At 43.9% G+C, this 23,025-nt stretch overlaps 1 protein-coding gene across 3 annotated transcripts in view; it reads left to right on the top strand.

The window, feature by feature from the left end:
* arhgap46b (Rho GTPase activating protein 46b) overlaps nt 1–23,025 on the top strand; it is a 128,310-nt gene that overhangs the window by 101,349 nt on the left and 3,936 nt on the right. For all 3 annotated transcript variants that reach the window (XM_063015242.1, XM_063015243.1, XM_063015245.1), the window contains 5 exons: nt 1,915–2,977; nt 7,114–7,747; nt 8,894–8,992; nt 19,536–19,609; nt 21,709–21,908. In XM_063015242.1, coding sequence (XP_062871312.1) covers nt 1,915–2,977; nt 7,114–7,747; nt 8,894–8,992; nt 19,536–19,609; nt 21,709–21,908 — 2,070 coding nt within the window. The remainder of the gene's footprint in view (nt 1–1,914; nt 2,978–7,113; nt 7,748–8,893; nt 8,993–19,535; nt 19,610–21,708; nt 21,909–23,025) is intronic.

Raw genomic sequence — 23,025 nt, forward strand, 5'->3', positions numbered from 1 at the left:
CTCTATTAGACACTCCTACCTAGTTGGTCCACCTTGTAGATGTAAAGTCAGAGACGATCGCTCATCTATCGTTGCTGTTTGAGTTGGTCATCTTCTAGACCTTCATCAGCGGTCACAGGACGCTGCACACGAGGCGCCGTTGGCTGGATATATTTTTGGTTGGTGGACTATTCTCAGTCCAGCAGTGACAGTGAGGTGTTTAGAATCAGTGCTGAGAATCATCCACCACCCAAATAATACCTGCTCTGTAGCGGCCCTGTGGGGGTCCTGATCATTGAAGAACAGCATGAAAGGGGGCTAACAAAGCATGCAGAGAAACAGATGTACTACAGTCAGTAATTGTAGAACTACAAAGTGCTTCTATATGCTAAGTGGAGCTGATAAAATGGACAGTGAGTGTAGAAACAAGGAGGTGGTTTTAATGTTATGGCTGATCAGTGTATATTACTATGTACATAAACTATAGATATGTAAGTTTGCACCTCTAGTACATTCATTTTATTGGCTTCTAACTGTACTGAGCAATGACAATAAAGCTGAATCTATCTGTCTAGCATTTAATAAAGATAAAGAATAAATGATCATGTTCCGTGTAAGATTGGTTTCAGTTTTCGTTTAGATTGTAAAGACACATTGTGCCTAAAAGTACAAAGGCTGGTACTTTTTAGCCTTGTTTATCTGGTTGCATCTTATCTTATGTTTCTTATTTATCTTATTCTCCTTGTTTTGAAAATCGTCATTGTTTTGTGTCGAGCTGTCACTGCTACAGAAGGACAAATTTTGACCAAGGGAGGGTGAAAGACTGAGGAATGTGTTGTTTAACCTAATTTCTGGACTGGCGTTTTAGCCGAGCATTCCTCTCTATCAGATACAGACATATCTGGGTTGAACCAGATTTACTTAATAAGCGTGAAATATTTTGTGATATGACACTGCAGCCCAGAAAACAGATTCAAAGCAACTGAGCAGTGGTGTGTTAAAAGCTTTGATCAGGGACCCAACATTACCGCGGTCAGGATCTGAACTGACATACTTCTGACCACTGAGTCAAGTCCGTGCACATTGTTGATATGAGTAATGAGTGTAACAGTGAGTCTATGACCCAGCATGGATGTGGGGTGCCCAGGTGGCACAGCAGAATATTCCGATAGCACACCAGTGCTGGGATTCTAAACTCTCTGAGTTTGAATCTCAGCTCTGCTACCAGTTGGCTGGGCGCCCTCTAGCAAAAGCAATTGGCTATAGACTCATTTGGCCACTAGTCAAATTAGTCTGCTGGGTGGAAAAAACCGGACTTAAAACGGGTGGGGACTTCAACACTTTGTAAGGACCCCAGTTAGTAGCCCGAGGCATCTATACAGAAGTGGACGAACGTGGAGATCAGTGCGTGACTCTCCATGCGCGAGACTGGCCTCACTGTGTACGCATTGGAGAAAGTGTGTCAGGCAAATATAGCCTCATCGGATGCAATCCGATTAGGATTAAGGGCCTTGCTCAGGGGCCCAACAGTGGCGGGGCTCGAACCAGCAACCTTCTGATTATTAGCCTAGTACCTTAACCACTGAGCTACAACTGCTACCCAGTTCAGAAATGGGAGGCTTAACAAGCTTGTGGTCAGGTGTCCACTTACATTTGGCATTTGGCAACTTGGCAGTGGTGGGGCTTGAACCAGCAGCCTTCTGATTGCTAGCCTAGTACTGTAACCACTGAGCTACCACTGCTACCCAGTTCAGAAATGGGAGGCTTAACAAGCTTGTGGTCAGGTGTCCACTTACATTTGCTATTTGGCAACTTGGCAGTGGTGGGGCTTGAACCAGCAACCTCCTGATTACTATATAAGTCAGCCAAATCCATAAAACAAAAGCAGAATATTAAGTCGTATTAATATATATATTTGTACCATGTGTGTTTCAGGGAGCCAGCCCAAAGATGGCAGCCCGCGCCGGGCTCCAAGGCAGCCATGTTGGTCAAAGTGAGCAGCACCGGCCGCAACCCCCCTGCTAGCGCCTGCCCGCTTCACCACCTGAGCCCGCCCACCAGCAGCAGCTCCTCCCCCGTCTCCACCCACTCCAGGACCCCCTCCCTCGGCAGGATGGCCGTCTCCGGGGATCCCAAACAATCGTTCCACTTCCTCAAAAAGGCGGACAATGCCAACTTTCCGGTGATGCCCAGCTCCGGTCCCAATCCGTGCGCCAGCCTCATCCGCCCCTCTTCACCCCAGTACGCTGCCACGGCTCCCGTACCGATATACGATGAGCCCCCGGGCGCAGATCCTCCCATTTACGACGAGCCGCCGCTAGACATGGAGGTGGAGGGTGCCAACCTCCTGACCCGTGACTCCTATAGATCGACACACAGCATGTCGCGAGTGGCCTCACCACCCAAACTCCTCCAGTTCCCCCACGCCAAGCACAAGCGCTACCCCTCGGCCGGCGAGTACAGCGCGGCCGGGCGCGAGTGCATCAAGCACATGGTGAACGTCGAGCATCAGCCAGGCGAGGGCCCGAAGGAGGAGGGCACTATAGAGAAGAAGCAGCCGTGGCACAGTCGCCAGAGCAGCCTGGCGTCTCAGGAGTACGCAGCGGCCACTACCGTCACCTACCAGGATTCGGGATACTCGACCGGTCCCTCGCCCAGCGTGTGCAGGAGGAACCGCAGACGGGCGGTGCCCGGGTGCGGCGTGGGCAGCGGCGGTGAGCTGAATGACAAACTGATGGCCGAGATGAAAGTGGCACTCATGGGCTCGGAAGGTTCGCTGAGGAGTGCCACGCTGCCTGGGACAAAGTCAGGATCAAGGGTTGAGGTGATTGGCAGCGAGCGTTCACTGTACAGCAGACACGGGGAGACACCACTCACGCCAACCGAGGGACTGGCAGGGAGACAGAAGAGGACCTATGAGAAGGTGGACTCGTTGGAGAAGAGCGCGACTTCTCAAACCAGCTTGTCCTCTCCGGAGCCACCTACGTCACCCTCACAGGTAGGAACGTCGTGGGCGGGTGTGGATGTGGGTATCACAGTGGCACAGCACAAAGTGTGGGTGCTGCATAGTGCCAGTGTCCTGTAGACCTGGGTTCAATTGCTTTCCTTAATTTCCTTTGGGATTGATAAAGTATCTATCTTTCTGTCTGTCTGTCTTTCTATTTATCTGTCTGTCTGTTTATATGTCTGTCTAACTGTCGGTCTGTCTATATATTTATCTGTCTGTCTGTTTATCAATCTATCTCTCTGTCTGTATATCTGTCTATCTATCTTTCTATCTGTATGTCTGTCTGTCCTTTTTCTATGTGTATCTATCTATCTATCTATCTATCTATCTATCTATCTATCTATCTATCTATCTATCCTTTTATCTGTCTCTATTTGTTCCTTATCTATCTGTCTCTGTTTGTCTGTATCTGTCTATCTATCTCTTTATCTGTCTGTCTATCTGTCACTATCTGTCTGTTTATCTATCTGTCCCTTATCTATCTGTCTATCAGTCTGTCTGTCTGTCTATCTATCTATGTCTCTGTCTATCTGTCTATCTGTCTGTCTATCTTTTTATCTGTCTGTCTGTTTGTCTATCTGTCTCTGTCTGTCTATCTATCTGTCCCTTATGTCTGTCTATCTATCTATCTATCTATCTATCTATCTATCTTTGTCTATTTGTCTATCTGTCTCTATCTGTCTCTATCTGTCTATCTATCTGTCCCTTATCTGTTTGTCTGTCTATCTGTCTGTCTATCAGTCTGTCTGTCTATCTATCAGCCTGTCTGTCTGCCTATATGGCTGTCTGTCTGTCTATCCGTCTGTCTATCTTTCTGTCTGTCTGTCTATCTATCTACTGTATATGTCTATCTATATGTCTCTGTCTATCTGTCTGTCTATCTATTTATCTATCTCTGTGTCTACCTTTCTATCTATATGTCTATCAATATATCTGTCCATCCATCCATCCATCCATCTATCTAGCTATCTATCTATCCTCACTTTATATTTTACATTTACAGCTTTTTAAATTATCATACATTGCAAACAATTGCAGGTTAAGGGCCTTGCTCAGGGGCCCTTTCAATCTATAGTCCACCTTAAACACCAAGCTACCACCACCCCATCACATCTGATTGCTTTTTTTATGGACTGCCCCTTGTTTTTATGGGTTTCCAATTGGCATTTTAACCTCCTACTTTTCAAAAAGCATGCCAGTTTTGATTGTATAAAATCTTCCCTGTATGTGAGTGAGTAAATAGTTGGGTGAGTGGTTGATGCCCTGCGATTGCTTGCCACCTATATAAAGCTGCACCAATGGTGGCAATAAGGGCAAACGCTTGTTAAGCTTTGTTCACTTTAAGCATTGTTCGTACGGCCTGAGTCACTTTTACCAAGTCATATCAAACAGTTCCTCTCTGAAACGGTCAGCGGCAAACTGGGTCAAAGTTCAATCAGGTGAACTTTAAGCACCGCTGCAAGCTCAAAAATTGCAAGCCCAACGCAGCAAAAGTATGTGGTGAGCGCCGCTTAGGGAAGCACAGCGGAAAGCTAAGCAGCACCGACACAGTACACTGCACAATACACTGATCAGGCATAACATTATGACCACCTTCCTAATATTGTGTTGGTCCCCCTTTTGCTACCAAAACAGCTCTGTAACTGTGATGCACTGTGTATTCTGACACCTTTTTATCAGAACTTCTTCAGCAATTTGCCAGCCTTCGCTCCACACGTGCATCAGTGAGCCTTGGCCGCCCATGACCCTGTCGCCGGTTTACCACTGTTCCTTCCTTGGGCCACTTTTGATACATACTGACCACTGCAGACCGGGAACACCCCACAAGAGCTGCAGTTTTGGAGATGCTCTGACCCAGTCGTCTAGCCATCACAATCTGGCCCTCGTCAAACTCGCTCGAATCCTTACGCTTGTCCATTTTTTCTGCTTCTAACATCAACTTTGAAGATAAAATGTTCACTTGCTGCCTGATATATCCCACCCACTAACAGGTGATGAAGAGATAATCAGTGTTATTGCTTGGTCGGTGTATCATGCGTACTCAGTGTCTGATTATACGATCTGATAAATACAAAGCATATTATAATATAGAATGTCTTTTGGAGCAATTCCGGGCAGCTTTAAGCCCCAGTCAAATCAAACCATCTCATGCAATTGTTCATAATCCACCCATGCTCCAAAATCTGCCCTAAAAGCTTGACTGACGTTCGTTGACCATCACATTGACAAACACAAAGCAGGACGAGTGATGTAAGCATGGATCAAGTGCAGGAAAATGAGGTGAAGGAAAGAGACTGATGAGGCAGAGAGGTAAACGTCATGTGGTTGGAGCGCCGGGTCTTAACCGTAATCTCTGTTCTAGCGATCTGCTGCTGTGCCTCACTGCGCTATTATTCCACATGTTTCACTAGCCGCCATATCAACCAGCGCTCGCTCTCTCTCTCTTTTTTTCCTTATCCATTATATAAGAAAGGTTAAAGCACACATGTGGGGTTGGAAAATCCAACCTCATGCCTGAAATTAGCTTTTAGAAACATTGCAGACGGCAAACTTCGTTCTTAAGAAGTGCGTGTCATTAAAGCAGGATCACATGTGGCACGGAGTTTGCGGTCACTTCATGGTCCATAAATCCCTGGACCGTAATCCCTCAGCTCTTGATGATCTAAAAACAATTCACCGTCATTGAACTGTTATGAGGCTGATGGTAAACGGCTAGGCCTCACTGATGACGGGTTTCTATTTGGAGCAAGCGACCCATTTTAGGGGCTGTAAAATCCGTGGAAAATTTGTTTGAGCATATGATTAAAGCAATAAATCTGAATGCTCTATATGACCGAAAGAATATGGACACCTCTTATAAGTATTAAATTCAGGTGTCATCTGCACACATTGTCTATGAATGATCAAATGCTATGTCAAATGAATGATCAGTGACTACATTCTTCTGGCGTAACATTGGGCAGTGCTAGCTCAGCGGTTAAGGTACAGGACTAGTAATCGAACGGTCACTGGTTCAAGCCCCACATCTACCAGCTTGCCGCTGTTAGGCCCTAAATTGAAGTCTCAATTGTAGATCACTATGGATAAAGGTGAATGTGACACGGTCCATAAAGATGTTGCGTCATAGAACACGTTTGGGTCAAATTGGAAGCTCCACTTACCATATAGAAGCACTTTGTAGTTCTACAATTACTGACTGTAGTCCATCTGTTTCTCTACATACTTTTTTTGCCTGCTTTCACCCTGTTCTTCAATGGTCAGGACCGCTACAGAGCAGGTATTATTTAGGTGGTGGATCATTCCCAGCACTGCAGTGACACTGACATGGTGGTGGTGTGTTAGTGTGTGTTGTGCTGGTATGAGTGGATCAGAGTTTTTAAATACTGCGTCCACTCACTGTCCACTCTATTAGACACTTCTACCTAGATGGTCCACCTTGTAGATGTAAAGTCAGAGACGATCGCTTTTCTATTGCTGCTGTTTGAGTTGTCACAGGACGCTGCGCACATGGTGCTGTTGGCTGGATATTTTTGGTTGGTGGACTATTCTCAGTCCAGCAGTAAGCATTGTTGTGTCTTATCCACTCATAACAGCACACCACCACCATGTCAGTGTCACTGCAGTACTGAAAATGATCCACCACCCATATAATACCTACTCTGTAGTGGTCCTGGGAGAGCCCTGACCATTAAAGAACAGCACAAAAGTGGGCTAACAAAGCATGCAGAGAAACAGGCGGACTACAGTCAGTAATTCTAGAGCTACAAAGTTCTTCTATATGGTAAGTGGACTTCCTGACTTTGAATCTCAGCTCTGTTACCGGTCGACTGGGCGCCCCCTGCAGCAGGCAATGATTGGCCACTAAAGTCTGCTGGGTGGGAAAAGACCCGACTTGTCACTGTGTAAGGACTGTATATGACCTTAAGGACATTTTGCCTTTCATCCTCATCTTTTTTAGTTCCCTAGTTCCTAACCAAGATCCTTCCTGGGCCCCCGAGTAAGCTTAAAAGCACTTGAGCCTCTTGCACAAGTCCATTTTCTACTAATAGAGATTTGGAATGTTCTAGATATCAAAAAAGATTTAGACTTTCTAACATACATCTTACTTTTTCTGTTCTATCATCTAGACCGGAACACTGGAATCCAAAAGCCAGACCAACCTTCACCCCCAACATGGAGAAGACAACGAGGATGACCTAGCAGGTCACGGAACCATTCCTGCCTCCACTCTGCCTGTCCCACAAGTGCCTAATCCTGCCCCTGGTTCCATCTACCAATACCCATATTCCACTCTATGCAAGCCCCCAGTCGATGTAGACATCGAGGCATGGGCTACCAAAAACCTGAACCAGCACACGCGGGGCCTGCTGCGCAGACGCGTCTCCATCGCCACCATGCTCTCATGGAGCAGCGCTTCCATCAGGAAACCCATGCTCATCACCAGCGACCGCGCCGTCAAAAAAGAAGCGTGCGACATGTTCAAAATGGTCCAGGCGTACATGGGTGACCGGGCAGTGCGTCTCGACCAACGGCACGTCGCCCTGCTCGTGGTGACCAAGTGCTGGAGCATGCAGGGTCTGAGGGACGAGCTGTACGTCCAGCTGATTCGGCAGACCACGGACAACCTGAACCTGAGCAGCCTGCGTTCCGGCTGGGAGCTCATGGCTATCGGCTTAGCCTTCGTTTCTCCGTCGCCCAAGTTCAGACGGTATCTCGAGGGCTACATCCAGAGACACCTGGAGCTCAGCAATGACAAGAAGAGTAAGTTTGCAAAGTAAACTATGTAAAAGAAGTCTACACACTACACCGATGAGGCATAACATTATGACCACCTCCTTGTTTCTACACTCACTGTCCATTTTATCAGCTCCACTTACCATATAGGAGACCTTTGTAGTTCTACAATTACTGACTGTAGTCCATCTGTTTCTCTACATACTTTTTAGCCCCCTTTCACCCTGTTCTTCAATGGTCAGGACCCCCACAGGACCACTACAGAGCAGGTATTATTTAGGTGGTGGATCACTCTCAGCACTGCAGAGTGTGTGTTGTGCTGGTATGAGTGGATCAGACACAGCAGCGCTGCTGGAGTTTTTAAACACCTCACTGTCACTGCTGGACTGAGAATAGTCCACCAACCAAAAATATCCAGCCAACAGCGCCCTGTGGGCAGCATCCTGTGACCACTGATGAAGGTCTAGAAGATGACCAACTCAAACAGCAGCAATAGATGAGCGATCGTCTCTGACTTTACATCTACAAGGTGGATCAGTGAGTGGACACGGTTTTTTAAAACTCCAGCAGCGCTGCTGTGTCTGATCCACTCATACCAGCACAACACACACTAACACACCACCACCATGTCAGTGTCACCGCAGTGCTGAGAATCATCCACCACCCAAATAATACCTGCTCTGTGGGGGTCCTGACCATTGAAGAACAGCATGAAAGGGGGCTAACAAAGCATGCAGAGAAACAGATGGACTACAGTCAGTAATTGTAGAACTACAAAGTGCTCCTGTATGGTAAGTGGAGCTGATAAAATGGACAGTGAGTGTAGAAACAGGGAGGTGGTTTTAATGTTATGGCTGATTGGTGTATGTAGTTAATAAAACTTCAGGGAGCATTCATGTTCCATATCCACTCATTCACACGTGAGCTTCAAAAGTCAATATTAATGTTGATGCTGAAACGATGATGGCTTGATGCCAGTTTAAACAGGATGCAAAGCTGAGGAATGGAAGAAAAAACATAACACAGAGGTTACTAAAGGTCGTAGTTCAAATACTAATGGAACAAAGCACTATGGCGTTATAGGTGGAAAGATGAAAATGTGCACGTGTGTGAGAGATTATCAGACAAATGTAATATGTCTATATGTAATAATTTATTTCTTCGCTTTATCAGTTTTACAGAGAATAATGGAACAACAGGACATGAAGTACAAGAAGAACTCGAAGTCCAGGAAGAAGAGGAAACAGAACAATGAAGAGGAGGAAGAGCAGGGTACGTTGTACTGTAGCATGGTGTATACACTCACACATAATGGGATGGTGTGTTATACCAGTTAGATTGCTCTTTATTGTGGGAGGGGTTTCTTTCTCTTGTCACCTGACTGTGCCTCGTTTTAATAGGGTTAGTAAAGTATGAATATACAATACACTGACAAGGCATAACATTATGACCACTGACAGGTGAAGTGAATAACACTGATTATCTCTTCATCACGGCACCTGTTAGTAGGTGGGATATATTAGGCAGCAAGTGAACATTTTATCCTCAAAGTTGATGTGTTAGAAGCAGGAAAAATGGGCAAGCTTAAGGATTTGAGTGAGTTTTAAATTGTGATGGCTAGACGACTGGGTCAGAGCATCTCCAAAACTGCAGCTCTTGTGGGGGGTGTTCCCGGTCTGCAGTGGTCAGTATCTATTAAAAGTGGTCCAAGGAAGGAATGGTGGTAAGCACGGCGACAGGGTCATGGGCGGCCAAGGATTATTGATGCACATTGCTGAAGAAGTTAATGCTGGTTCGGATAGAAAGGTGTCAGAATACACAGTGCATCACAGTTTGTTGCGTATGGGCCAACACGATATTAGGAAGGTGATCATAATGTTATGCCTGATCGGTGTATATTAACATCCGAATACTATGAAGATCTGTGCTTTAATAAACTCTATTGTTAATCACTGTGATAAGTAATAGATTGGATACAAATTTGGTTGGAATTCAGCAAGTTTCCAGGTCCCACTGTTCTAACTATTGTCCATAAATACAAAGTACATGGAACCATGCTCTGTTTGCTAAGGCCAATTGAGAGGAAATGTGACTGGACAACCATGAGTTATTAGCTGATGGAACACAAGTGTCACTGTCTACAGTAAAGCAAGCTTTATATTGCCATAGGTTTAAAGGCTACCAGGCATAAAAGGTCCTGCAGGAGGTCCTGTCCAGGAGTTATTTGGCCACCATGACCAAAATGTTTTTGGAGAACAAAAGGTGAAGCATTTCAAGCCAGTAGCACTGTACCTACTGTTAGCGGCATGTTGGTGGTACTGTAATGCCAAGTTCACACTTGTCATCAGGTCGCTGTACAGTTCACACTACACGACTGGATCTCTTGTAATTGGGAGTCTTTCAAGTCGGTGTGGCTTTCACGCTACACGACTGATCGGCGATAGGGGGTTTCTCAATACACCATCTATCACCCACTAGAATCGCAGGTGAGCTCCTCTGGTCTCCCAAACTATGTTTTGTCACGAAAACAAACGCAAGAAGTGACGAAAGGTTTATTGAGACCACATCCAAAAATGCACCTCAACAAGTAGCGAGCGATCAAAGTTTGTGCAGCGTAAAATCAAGGAGAAACAATGAATGAATCTAAGTGGATTTGGCAACGCGAACAGCATGGATTGTTCTATAGTGAGTTGGAGGTTAATAAATATTTTTTGCAATGCAATGTTGGTCAATGGCGTAACTACAGGGGCAGGGGGGGCAGGTGCACGACATGAACTCAACCACCCACCTCACTGCCCCCCCATTGGCTGCACGTATTATGCATGTATTAGGCAAGCCGTAGCCTAGTGGTTAAGGCACAGGACTAGTAATCCAAAGGTTGCTGGTTCAAGCCCCACCACTGCTAGGTTGCTGCTGTTGGGCCCTTAACCCTCAGTTGCTCAGACTGTAAAATGTAAGTCGCTTTGGATAAAGGCGTCTGCTAAATGTTGAAAATGTAAATGTATTATGGCAAGCCAAAAAATCGTGAAAGTGTGAACTAGTCATAAGCAGCTTTCACATGATAAGCATTCTGTGCTTCATTTTGCCGCTTACCGCAGCTTTTAAGCATGACACTCAAGGTAGCGCATCGGCTAGCTAAGCAGCACCGCTTCACTGCATAGTAAATTGCAGAATGTAGAGGAAAAATAAAGGTCTCAAATGTTCCAACTTTTCCAGAAACAGATCAGCTTGTCAGCTGACGGTTAACCATCGTCCACTGGCGGTCTGTTATCAGTCAAGTGGAATTGCTAAAATGTGAATCCTTGTGCTTAAAAGTTTAATTTTTTTTCTTAAGCTGCCTCCAACCTCCTTTTTAAATCCAAATTGTTCATCTAAAGCATAACCGAGGTATAAAACAAAAGACATGCAGTATTGGTCACGGCAGTGTCGTTATCCTAGCGGTAATAAAATAAGTAGTAAAAACTTTACGCCTATAAATAACATACGCGTCTCTGACCACATCTGGAAGTGTTCTGAGGATCACCGAAGGACGTATTCTCCCAGGCTCGTGATATCTGAGAAATCTGTTTTGGTAGCCGGCAAACAGTCCTTTTCGAAGCTGTAAACATAGCTTAGTCACTAGACACTGACTATAGCTGGGTAGAGTGTGATTTGCTGACTCAAGGTGTGTGTGTGTGTGAACGTGTGTGTGAGTGGGTCTTAGTCATCCTGGCACTGTTTATAAAACACACTCTTATTCTTTAGATTTATTGGCAAGTTTGTGGTTTCGTTGATGTCACGACCATCCACGGCCAATCACAGAGCTGCATGCAGCTGTATAACTGGATGCATCAGGACTCAGGACTTCTCTGGGACCACATCACACACACTAGTTACATTTCTAGCAGAGATCCTGTGTTACTAGTAGCTTAGTGTGGGATCATTACATTGTATTCACTTTGTGTAAAGGAATATTATTCTCTGTGTGTTTGGGGGGGGGCAGGGCTTTTGTTTCAGTGCATATGGTATTTATTAAACTCGTGACATTCTCTGGAAACAATCCTCTATTTGTTGAGAACTGGCCATTGACCTGGGATTAGTTTAGTGGCAAAGCTTTCATAATTCTCACTGTATTAAGACAAAATTCGGATTTGCACATTATTCTATTCTATTTGCACATTATTAAAACAAATAGACAATGTGTGTGCATTGTTAATCAATTAGGATGAATGTGTTCTACCAATAAATCAGCCGCTTTATGATGGTCAGTGTCGCAGTCGGTCCGAAACACCGGGCGCAAGGTAGGAATATCCTGGACAGGGTTCCTTTTCATTGCAGTGCTTGTGACTTTCATGCATATGCGTATGCACATACAGCATATACAGCGAGATGGTTCTTGGTTCAAATCCCAGGCGGATGGGTCTGGTTCCTTTCTGTGTGTAGTTTGCATGTTCTTTCTGTGTCTGCGTGGGTGTTCTGTGGGAGCTCCTGTTTCCTCCCACAGCCCAAAGGTGTATGTGTGTGTTGACTGGTGACATTTCCAGAGTGTTTCCTGCATGCCGCAACCCCAAATCAGATAAAACAGAGGTAAATCAGTGGTATTTATATATATATATATACAGTGTATCACAAAAGTGAGTACACCCCTCACATTTCTGCAAATATTTTATTATATCTTTTCATGGGACAACACTATAGAACTAAAACTTGGATATAACTTAGAGTAGTCAGTGTACAACTTGTATAGCAGTGTAGATTTACTGTCTTCTGAAAATAACTCAACACACAGCCATTAATGTCTAAATAGCTGGCAACATAAGTGAGTACACCCCACAGTGAACATGTCCAAATTGTGCCCAAAGTGTCGATATTTTGTGTGACCACCATTATTATCCAGCACTGCCTTAACCCTCCTGGGCATGGAATTCACCAGAGCTGCACAGGTTGCTACTGGAATCCTCTTCCACTCCTCCATGATGACATCACGGAGCTGGTGGATGTTAGACACCTTGAACTCCTCCACCTTCCACTTGAGGATGTGCCACAGGTGCTCAATTGGGTTTAGTCCATCACCTTTACCTTCAGCTTCCTCAGCAAGGCAGTTGTCATCTTGGAGGTTGTGTTTGGGGTCGTTATCCTGTTGGAAAACTGCCATGAGGCCCAGTTTTCGAAGGGAGGGGATCATGCTCTGTTTCAGAATGTCACAGTACATGTTGGAATTCATGTTTCCCTCAATGAACTGCAGCTCCCCAGTGCCAGCAACACTCATGCAGCCCAAGACCATGATGCTACCACCACCATGCTTGACTGTAGGCAAGATACAGTTGTTTTGGTACTTCTCACCAGGGCGCCGCCACACATGCTGGACACCATCTGAGCCAAACAAGTTTATCTTGGTCTCGTCAGACCACAGGGCATTCCAGTAATCCATGTTCTTGGACTGCTTGTCTTCAGCAAACTGTTTGCGGGCTTTCTTGTGCGTCAGCTTCCTTCTGGGATGACGACCATGCAGACCGAGCTGATGCAGTGTGTGGCGTATGGTCTGAGCACTGACAGGCTGACCTCCCACGTCTTCAACCTCTGCAGCAATGCTGGCAGCACTCATGTGTCTATTTTTTAAAGCCAACCTCTGGATATGACGCCGAACACGTGGACTCAACTTCTTTGGTCGACCCTGGCGAAGCCTGTTCCGAGTGGAACCTGTCCTGGAAAACCGCTGTATGACCTTGGCCACCATGCTGTAGCTCCGTTTCAGGGTGTTAGCAATCTTCTTATAGCCCAGGCCATCTTTGTGGAGAGCAACAATTCTATTTCTCACATCCTCAGAGAGTTCTTTGCCATGAGGTGCCATGTTGAATATCCAGTGGCCAGTATGAGAGAATTGTACCCAAAACACCAAATTTAACAGCCCTGCTCCCCATTTACACCTGGGACCTTGACACATGACACCAGGGAGGGACAACGACACATTTGGGCACAATTTGGACATGTTCACTGTGGGGTGTACTCACTTATGTTGCCAGCCATTTAGACATTAATGGCTGTGTGTTGAGTTATTTTCAGAAGACAGTAAATCTACACTGCTATACAAGCTGTACACTGACTACTCTAAGTTATATCCAAGTTTCATGTCTATAGTGTTGTCCCATGAAAAGATATAATGAAATATTTGCAGAAATGTGAGGGGTGTACTCACTTTTGTGATACACTGTATATACTCTGATCAGCCATAACATTAAAACCACCTCCCTGTTTCTACACTCACTGTCCATTTTATCAGCTCCACTTACCATATAGAAGCACTTTGTAGTTCTACAATTACTGACTGTAGTCCATCTGTGCATGCTTTGTTAGCCCCCTTTCATGCTGTTCTTCAATGGTCAGGACCCCCACAGAACAGGTACTTTTTAGGTGGTGGATCATTCTCAGCACTGCAGTGGCACTGTCATGGTGGTGGTGTGTTAGTGTGTGTTGTGCTGGTATGAGTGGATCCTGTCCTCACTGTCCACTCTATTAGACACTCCTCTTCAAAAAGTTTCCGCACTTTTATGTTTTCATTGAAAACGGTGACAGTGAGAGTAGTAGTAATTGGTCATGTCTAAGAGACTGAGAAAGAGCTTATAGTCCGGATTTAGCGCCATCTGATTTCCACCTTTGTGGATCGCTCAAAGAAGCTTTAAGGGGAAGAAGATTTTCACGTGATGATGATGTGCATCAGTGGCTACACACTCAACCAAAATTGGGAAAAGATCTGCATCAGGGCAGTGGTAGCTTAGTTAGGGTACTAGAACTAGTAGTCGGAACGTTCCTGGTTTAAGCCCTACTACTGCCAGGATTCCACCTTTGGGCCCTCAAACAAGGCCTCAAACCCTAAATTGCTTGGATTTTACGTAGTCACTATTGTAAGTCATTTTGTATAAAAGTGTCTGCTGAGAATTGGACCAAATGAATAGTCTAATGAAATGATGAACACGAATTCAGTATCTGTACTGTAGTTAATGTTAGGAATTAATAAATAATGATAGACTTGGGTTTCAAAGTATTTTCCATGGACATTGAGCAGAACATAAGGGTTAATCAGCAGATTTGATGGGTACTAGCGGGCAACATGTGCTTGGAAATGAAATCTGTTCAGCCTCACCAGCAGAATCTCTGCATAAGGTGGCTTTGTGTAGGAGGAGCAGATTTTTGGATCTCTCTTTGTGCCATTGAGAAGGATGTTGTGAAGTATTCTAAGCCTTCTTAGTCTTTTCCTGTGCCAGTTCTGAACAGTGCGGGTATGGTCTGGCAGCGGGGGAACAGGACAGTGTACGGGGGAAGGGGTGGGTGGGTAGAAGATGCTTTCCTTAACACGTTAAGCATGTAATTGAAAAGGCGAGATTTTTCTCATCTATAGGATTAAAGAGAGGCTATTACAGCAGCCACTATTGGTATGTAAATACCCTGTCCTATCTCTCCTGTCTTTCTTTCTTCTGTCTTCCCAGCTTCTCACTCATCGCCTAGCACTCTGTCTGGCCTGAAGTGTTGGTGTCAGTCGGACTGTCTTTGTTTTCAGGGGGCCGTTAACGCAAATGGGTCCAAAACAAGAGTGGGTGAAGAGAGGGAGGAAGGGAGAGGATATGTGTAGTAGGAGAAGATGAATAGACCCTGCTATGGATGATCAATGGAGGCAACATCCGAAAGTGCTTGGAATCAAGAGGGCGGTTTAGGTGGGAAAATAACATTGACCGAGGACTGACGGTGACTCCAAGTGTGAGATGGATCAAAGACACTCAAGCTCTTGTGAAATGCCTCACACATATGCTAGCCATGTTTTCACTGCCTGATAGCTGAAGAGTCATCCATGTAAAACAGCAGCTGTAAAAGCCACCAGCGTCTTTTTATCTCAAGAGAGATTAAAACTAGCGGTCTGCTCTTGGCATTCAAGACTTCTTTGTATTTGGCTTTGACTCATCCTGTGTGAACAGGGTTTTTTGCTTGTGCAGACATGTCAGGGTCCAAATGAATTACTATCATAGTGACATCTGACCCGAGACATGCAGCTAAACCCCAACATGTTTCCAGTAATTATGTGAGAAGATTTACAGCCTTGAGGCATGTTCACGCTTAACAGGATGCAAAGAATGAAAATGCAGAACATACATGTGCAGTTTTTTTGCATTAAAGCCATTCACACCAAGCCCAACATACGATATACACCGATCAGCCATAACATTAAAATCACCTTTTGTTCATTTTATCAGCTCCACTTATCATATAGAAGCACTTTGTAGTTCTACAATTACTGACTGTAGTCCATCTGTTTCTCTGCATGCTTTGTTAGCCTGCTTTTATGCTGTTCTTCAATGGTCAGGACTCTCCCAGGACCACTACAGAGCAGGTATTATTTAGGTGATGTATGATTCTCAGCACTGCAGTGACGATGAAATGGTGGTGGTGTGTTAGTGTGTGTTGTGCTGGTATGACATATCAGACACAGCAGTGCTGCTGGAGTTTTTAAATACTCTGTCCACTCTATTAGACACTCCTACCTAGTTGGTCCACCTTGTAGATGTAAAGTCAGAGACGATCGCTCATCTATTGCTGCTGTTTGAGTTGGTCATCTTCTAGACCTTCATCAGTGGTCACAGGACACTGTCTATGGGGCGCTATTGGCTGGATGTTTTTGGTTGGTGGACTTTTCTCAGTCCAGCTGTGACAGTGAGGTGTTTAAAAACTCCAGCAGCGCTGCTGTGTCTTATCCACTCATACCAGCACAACACACACTAACACACCACCACCATGTCAGTGTCACTGCAGTGCTAAGAATGATCCACCACCCAAATAATACCTGCTCTGTGGTGGTGCTGTGGGGGTCCTGACCATTGAAGAACAGGGTGAAAGCAGGCTAAAAAGAAATAGAGAAATTGATGGACTACAGTCAGTAATTGTAGAACTACAAAGTGCTTCTGTATGGTAAGTGGAGCTGATAAAATGGAAAGTGAGTGTAGAAACAAGGAGGTGGTTTTAATGTTATGGCTGATCGGTGTATATAATTTTTCCTGCTTGTGTAAAGTGTGATACCCCCTACTTTGCCCATCTAGAGCCACACCCTACCAATCACAATTAAGAACCCCTTGTAAAAAGGACATAACTGCAGCACTAAGGAATCCCTCCCCCTACATACACCCAGCCAATTGTGTTGTGTTGGCCCAGCTGAGATTCGAGCTCAGATGTCAGAGATAGTGGGCTAGCACTTGAGCACATAACAAATGAACAAGCTGATGACTTTTTTTTTTTTTTAACCTTTTTCAAAGTGGTTCATTCACAGTAGAATGTTTTTACAGGTTGTAATGCTTAAAGTAAAGTTTACACAGCTTGTAACTATGAATGTGATTGTACTAAGCCTCTTTTCTACCCAGATTAGGAAGCATACCCGTTCCTGTTAGCAGTAAATCAGTCAATAGGGCTCTACTCATAGATCCCGGATCTCTCACACAGCAAAAAAAAAAAACCCTGCTTGGTCTCGAGAGGGACAGGAAAGGACAGGACAATGGCACTTTCTCAGACTGCGCTGTTTTGTCTTGAGTCTTTAATTCTAGTCTGCTGTGTTTGCATTCCTTAGTCAGCGTGTATCACTTATTCCATCTCTTTTAATTAGCGTAGCATGATTTTTATCGTTTCGTGTTCATAGTTTACCCCACAAACTATGCTGATTAGCCTGTAATCACTGGGGTTGAAGAATTACATTTTGTCTTTACTTTTACAAATGTTTTGCCAGTTTGATTTATGTTCATGATGCATGAACCCCAATACACACAATGTTGTTGTAATGACAGAAGAATTTGGGTGTGTTTGGTCTTGTGGGTTACATTTTGCTTGTGTGTTTGTGAAGAAATATGGAATGTTAGTTTTTTGGTGATATTCATACTGTGGGTCGGGCCCCTTTAAAGAAACACAGGGGATCGTAGGCAGGGCTGTAAGCAAAATTCATTTTGAAATCTATAGCCATTAAAACATTGTGCTTTTTTAATGATGGAACCTTTGAAGGGCACAGTGGGTGGAATTTTAATTGCTACAGTGTTTACATTACAGCAGTATGTAGCATTTACTTCCACAACCATAGAATAGGCGTGGGAAAGTGGCAGCCCTTTCTTCCCCAGCCAGAGTGACAAGAGAGTCTTTGAAACTGAAAATAGGAATATAAAATTATGAATTAAAAGTGTAAAACTAAAAATAGGAATATAAAATTATGAATTAAAAGTATAAAACTGAAAATAGGAATATAAAATTATGAATTAAAAGTATAAAACTGAAAATAGGAATATAAAATTATGAATTAAAAGTATAAAACTGAAAATAGGAATATAAAATTATGAATTAAAACTATAAAACTGAAAATAGGAATATAAAATTATAAAATTATGAATTAAAAGTATAAAACTGAAAATAGGAATATAAAATTATGAATTAAAAGTATAAAACTGAAAATAGGAATATAAAATTATGAATTAAAAGTATGAAACTGAAAATAGGAATATAAAATTATGAATTAAAAGTATAAAACTGAAAATAGGAATATAAAATTATGAATTAAAAGTATAAAACTGAAAATAGGAATATAAAATTATGAATTAAAAGTATGAAACTGAAAATAGGAATATAAAATTATGAATTAAAAGTATAAAACTGAAAATAGGAATATAAAATTATGAATTAAAAGTATGAAACTGAAAATAGGAATATAAAATTATGAATTAAAAGTATAAAACTGAAAATAGGAATATAAAATTATGAATTAAAAGTATGAAACTGAAAATAGGAATATAAAATTATGAATTAAAAGTATAAAACTGAAAATAGGAATATAAAATTATGAATTAAAAGTATGAAAATGAAAATGGAAATTAAAAGTTGGAAGACCGCATTAAATCAAATTAAAGTAACACGCAGGTCATACAGGGTACAACTAGTCAAGTCAAATTAATTTTTATGGAGCTTTTTACAATGGTCATTAACCGGGTTTCCATCCAAACGTTTCGCAAGTGTAACGCGCATTTACGAAATATCGGCAGAAAAATTTCGCATTTCCATTAACTACAGTAAAAACCTTTACATGACGTGTCAACACGCTGCAGAGAAACGAGCAAGATGGAGAGCTTTAATTCGGTTTTTGCTTTAAGTAGAATTATATTTACAACCATTTGCCATCTTTTTATGGTTATGTTGTTTGCAGCTAAGAGACGTCGGGCAGAACGAGCAATGGCCCACTTAATGTGGGCTCAAATCTCCGTGCCACGGCGACGTTCACCTCGCATCTGGGAACGTAAACGCACAAAACAATTTTGGGAGCACATTGTGCAGAACCATTTAACAGACGACAATTCTGTATCTTTAATTCACCTCACTTACATGTCTATGGACTGTGGGAGGAAACCGGAGCTCCTGAAGGAAACCCACACAGACGTGGGGAGAACAAGGACCCGGACCGCTCCACCTGGAATTCGAACCCAGGACCTTCTTGTTATGAGGCCACAGTGCTACCCACTGAGCCACTGTACACCTCGTGGCTCTCTGTATGTGATACCGTTGTCTATAGGAACCCATTTATAGCAACTCCACACAGAAAGGACCCTTACTGCCCCACCTGGGAATCAAACCCACTTGCTCTGAGGTGACCGTACGCTACCCTGTGTACATGATAGTCACTACTTTGCGTTTGGGATCCAGTCCATATCCACATCAAGTGTATCCATGTGCAGAAAAATCTGATTCAAGATATTAGAGAATGATGTGTAACTGTCATTAGCGTGTATGCAGACACACTTATTTTCTGTCGTTTTTGTGTCCTCTACAGGTCTACCCATCAGTACCTATGCCAAATACTGCTACCGTAAGCTGCAGAAGGTTGCTGTGACCGGAGGCAAAAAGGTAAAAATGACACGCCTATTTACTGACCTCAGACCTGTTTATCAGTTTAACATACCAGTAATTACTGAAATTCGTTCAAGGAACCTGCTTCCGGATTATTGAGGCCTGCGGGCAAACCGGATGGTTGTTTTAAACTATTCCACGTCCTAAATATTAAACAGAACTGGATTGACGGCCGATCTGAAAGCTCTATGATTTAAAAGTCTTGTGAGTTGCAAAATGCAGGTTTATGGTGCAGGAGGAAAAAAAGAGGCTGTAATGTGTTCAGGCTGGCCTTGTAATCCGTAAGCGTAACATGGTAAAACAGTGTGCAAGTGCCTACATGTGGTAGCAATCACTCTCTAAAAAGTGCCTCAGACGGGGGGGAGAATGTTACCCCTATCACTCAAAACCATGTCGCTCGCTTACATACACACACAGAAGGAAAACAGAACAGAGAGCTTGTCACTATGTCTCTCCTTGTGCTTTCACCAGTCCCCACCCTGTAATCAACCTCCCACCCACTGTGTCCACTATTATCCTCTACTCGGGTGCTATTTTTAGCATATTCTCACCTAACCATACATTACACCGTGTGGTAAAGTGAGGTCACGGTGTTGCTATTGATATCATCAGTTGGTATGAGGCTTTGTCAGAATTGCCCAAACAAAACATAAGAAAGCCTGAAATGTTTATAGATTATCAAAACAGGCGGTTTTTAGCTGTCCGTCAACCAGTAATGCAGCGTAGTTACAAGTGTGAGCACGCTGTTGTAAGACTGACACAGCGGGCTGAAAACCTAGTGAGCTGCCTTGCTGCCTACTGCCTGCCTAGGCAGCTTTCTAAGTAGAGAGGATTCTAGCTAACATCGAACTTTAGAAGGCAGTTTTTTGGCGCTCAGGTGGCACAGCGGTAAAACGCGTCGGTTCGAAACTCAGCTCTGCCATCCAGCAGGCTGGGCGTCTACATGAACAACGATTGGCTGTTGTTCGGGGGTTGCCGGATGGGACCTCATAACTGTTGCAGTTACGACCTCTACTGGCTGATTGATGGCGCCTGCACAGAGACAAGGAATAATGCATTGATCATTGTGTTGCTCTCCGTACACAAAGCTGATCCGCATATGAACTCACCTCGAGCAGGTGAAAAGATGCAGTCGGCTACTGCACACGTGACGGAGGGGGGCGTGTGTCAGTCTCGGCTCTCCTCAACCAGAGTGGAGATCAACATCAGTAGAGATGAAGCATAATGCAATTAGGTAATTGGATATGACTCGATTGGGAGGAAAATTGGGAAATATGCAAAAAAAAGAGGCATTTTCACCTTCCACAGCAGTATTAGCTTACTTAGCTAACAGAGTTAGTCTCAGGCTATTCAGACCAATGGGCTGAGGCGACACAACCCACTAGCATGCCAGCTGTCACTGAAAAACTTAAAATTGAGATTAAATTGCATTTCTACACCTTTATAAAATTAAAAATTAATTAGACTTACTTGCGTTTGAGAGAAAAGACATTTCTTTGTGAGAAAAGTGCCGCACTGAATGCTGGGATTGCCTTTTGCGGATGAGGAAGCACACAGAGCTTCCTCGTTAATCAGGCAGAATATTGCTCAGAACAAGGCATCTTAGTAGGCAGCATTTTAAGGCATTTAAGAATTGAGACAGCCTTCTTCTTAAATCCCAGCCATGCTTTCAGTCATCTGGGTGTCTACACAGACATGATTGGCTGTGTCTAGTGAAGGGGGAGGGGCTGTCCAAACACATACAGTGTTAAACGGCATTACCAGTGCGCTTGAGGGGTACAATGGTAAATTCTGTTAGCCCACTACCGCTGGGATCCAGGGTTCGAATATCCAGCAGTGCTATCGGCCAGTCGTGTGTCTATATACAGACATGATTGGCTATGTCTGAGATCAGGGGGCATTGAGGCCTCATGATGAACTGACATCCTGTCTGGGGTGTGTTACTGCAGTGAGCCCTGTAATTCTGGGAAGTTAGACCCACAACAACCCTGGCCAGAATAAATACTGCCTAAAGATACATCATGTGACTTAACTGAATGTGGTTTGATTGGCTTCATGTTCTTGTGTTTATCTCTCTCTGTCTTTCTCATTGGCAGGGTCTGAGGAAGCCTACCCTGGACGAGATCGATCATGGGCGGAATGCCATCGTGACACCCTCGCTCTTCGGCAGTGCTCTGGAGGAGATCATGGAGAGGCAGAGCCAGCTGTTCCCACACAGGAGGTTGCCCTGGGTACAGGTGCAGCTTTCGCAGTGTGTTCTAGCCCTTGGTGGAGCTCAGGCAGAAGGAATCTTCAGGTAAGAATAAGAAGGAGTCCACATAGAGATACAGATACCGTATGAAAACACGAGTGGCACAAGATGGTTTTTGATGTTTTGTATGTGGTGGTGGGTGGTGTGTGTTGAAACATTCTTTCCATCGCTCTTTTTCCTCTTCCAACACTCTATTTTTACAAGGCCTGCGACGCCTGTGAGTCCTGTCGGGAAATCTGTCCCGGGCTGTTTGTTTTTAGTGTCGTCTAACATCTGCTGTTTTTAATAGTCTGGTATCGAAGGTTAATTGTTTTAAAATTGGGTGTTTGTATAGATTGTTATGAAATAAAATGGAAATATGCTTCAGGGCTCTCAAAGCGTGCATTGTTGTGAACCATCAGTTGTATTTAATTCTTAGACTAAAAGGGCAAAATCAATAATAGATGTAGGATTTGTCATTTTATGATCTGTGACATTAATTTCTGTATAGTCCATCTGTTTCTCTACATACTTTTTTAGCCTGCTTTTACCCTGTTCTTCAATGGTCAGGACCACTACAGAGCAGGTATTATTTAGGTGGTGGATCATTCTCAGCACTGCAGTGTGTTAGTGTGTGTTGTGCTGGTATGAGTGGATCAGAGACAGCAGTGCTGCTGGAGTTTTTAAATACCGTGTCCACTCACTGTCCACTCTATTAGACTCTCCTACCTAGTTGGTTCACCTTGTAGACGTAAAGTCAGAGACGATCGCTCATCTGTTGCTGCTGTTTGAGTTGGTCATCTTCTAGACCTTCATCAGTGGTCACAGGACGCTGCCCACAGGACGCTGTTGATTGGATGTTTTTGGATGGTGGACTATTCTCAGTCCAGCAGCGATAGTGAGGTGTTTAAAAACTCCATCAGTGCTGCTGTGTCTTATCCACATACCAGCACAACACACACTAACACACCACCACCATTTAAGTGTCACTGCAGTGCTGAGAATGATCTAACAGCCAAATAATACCTACTCTGTAGTGGTCCTGGGAGAGTCCTGACCATTGAAGAACAGCATGAAAGGGAGCTAACAAAGCATGCAGAGAAACAGAAGGACTACAGTCAGTAACTGTACTTCTATATGTAGTGCTTCTGTATGGTAAGTTTAGCTGATAAAATGGACAGTG

This window comes from Trichomycterus rosablanca, chromosome 19 (assembly GCF_030014385.1).
Source record: "Trichomycterus rosablanca isolate fTriRos1 chromosome 19, fTriRos1.hap1, whole genome shotgun sequence".
In the NCBI taxonomy this organism is placed as follows: Eukaryota; Metazoa; Chordata; class Actinopteri; order Siluriformes; family Trichomycteridae; genus Trichomycterus; species Trichomycterus rosablanca.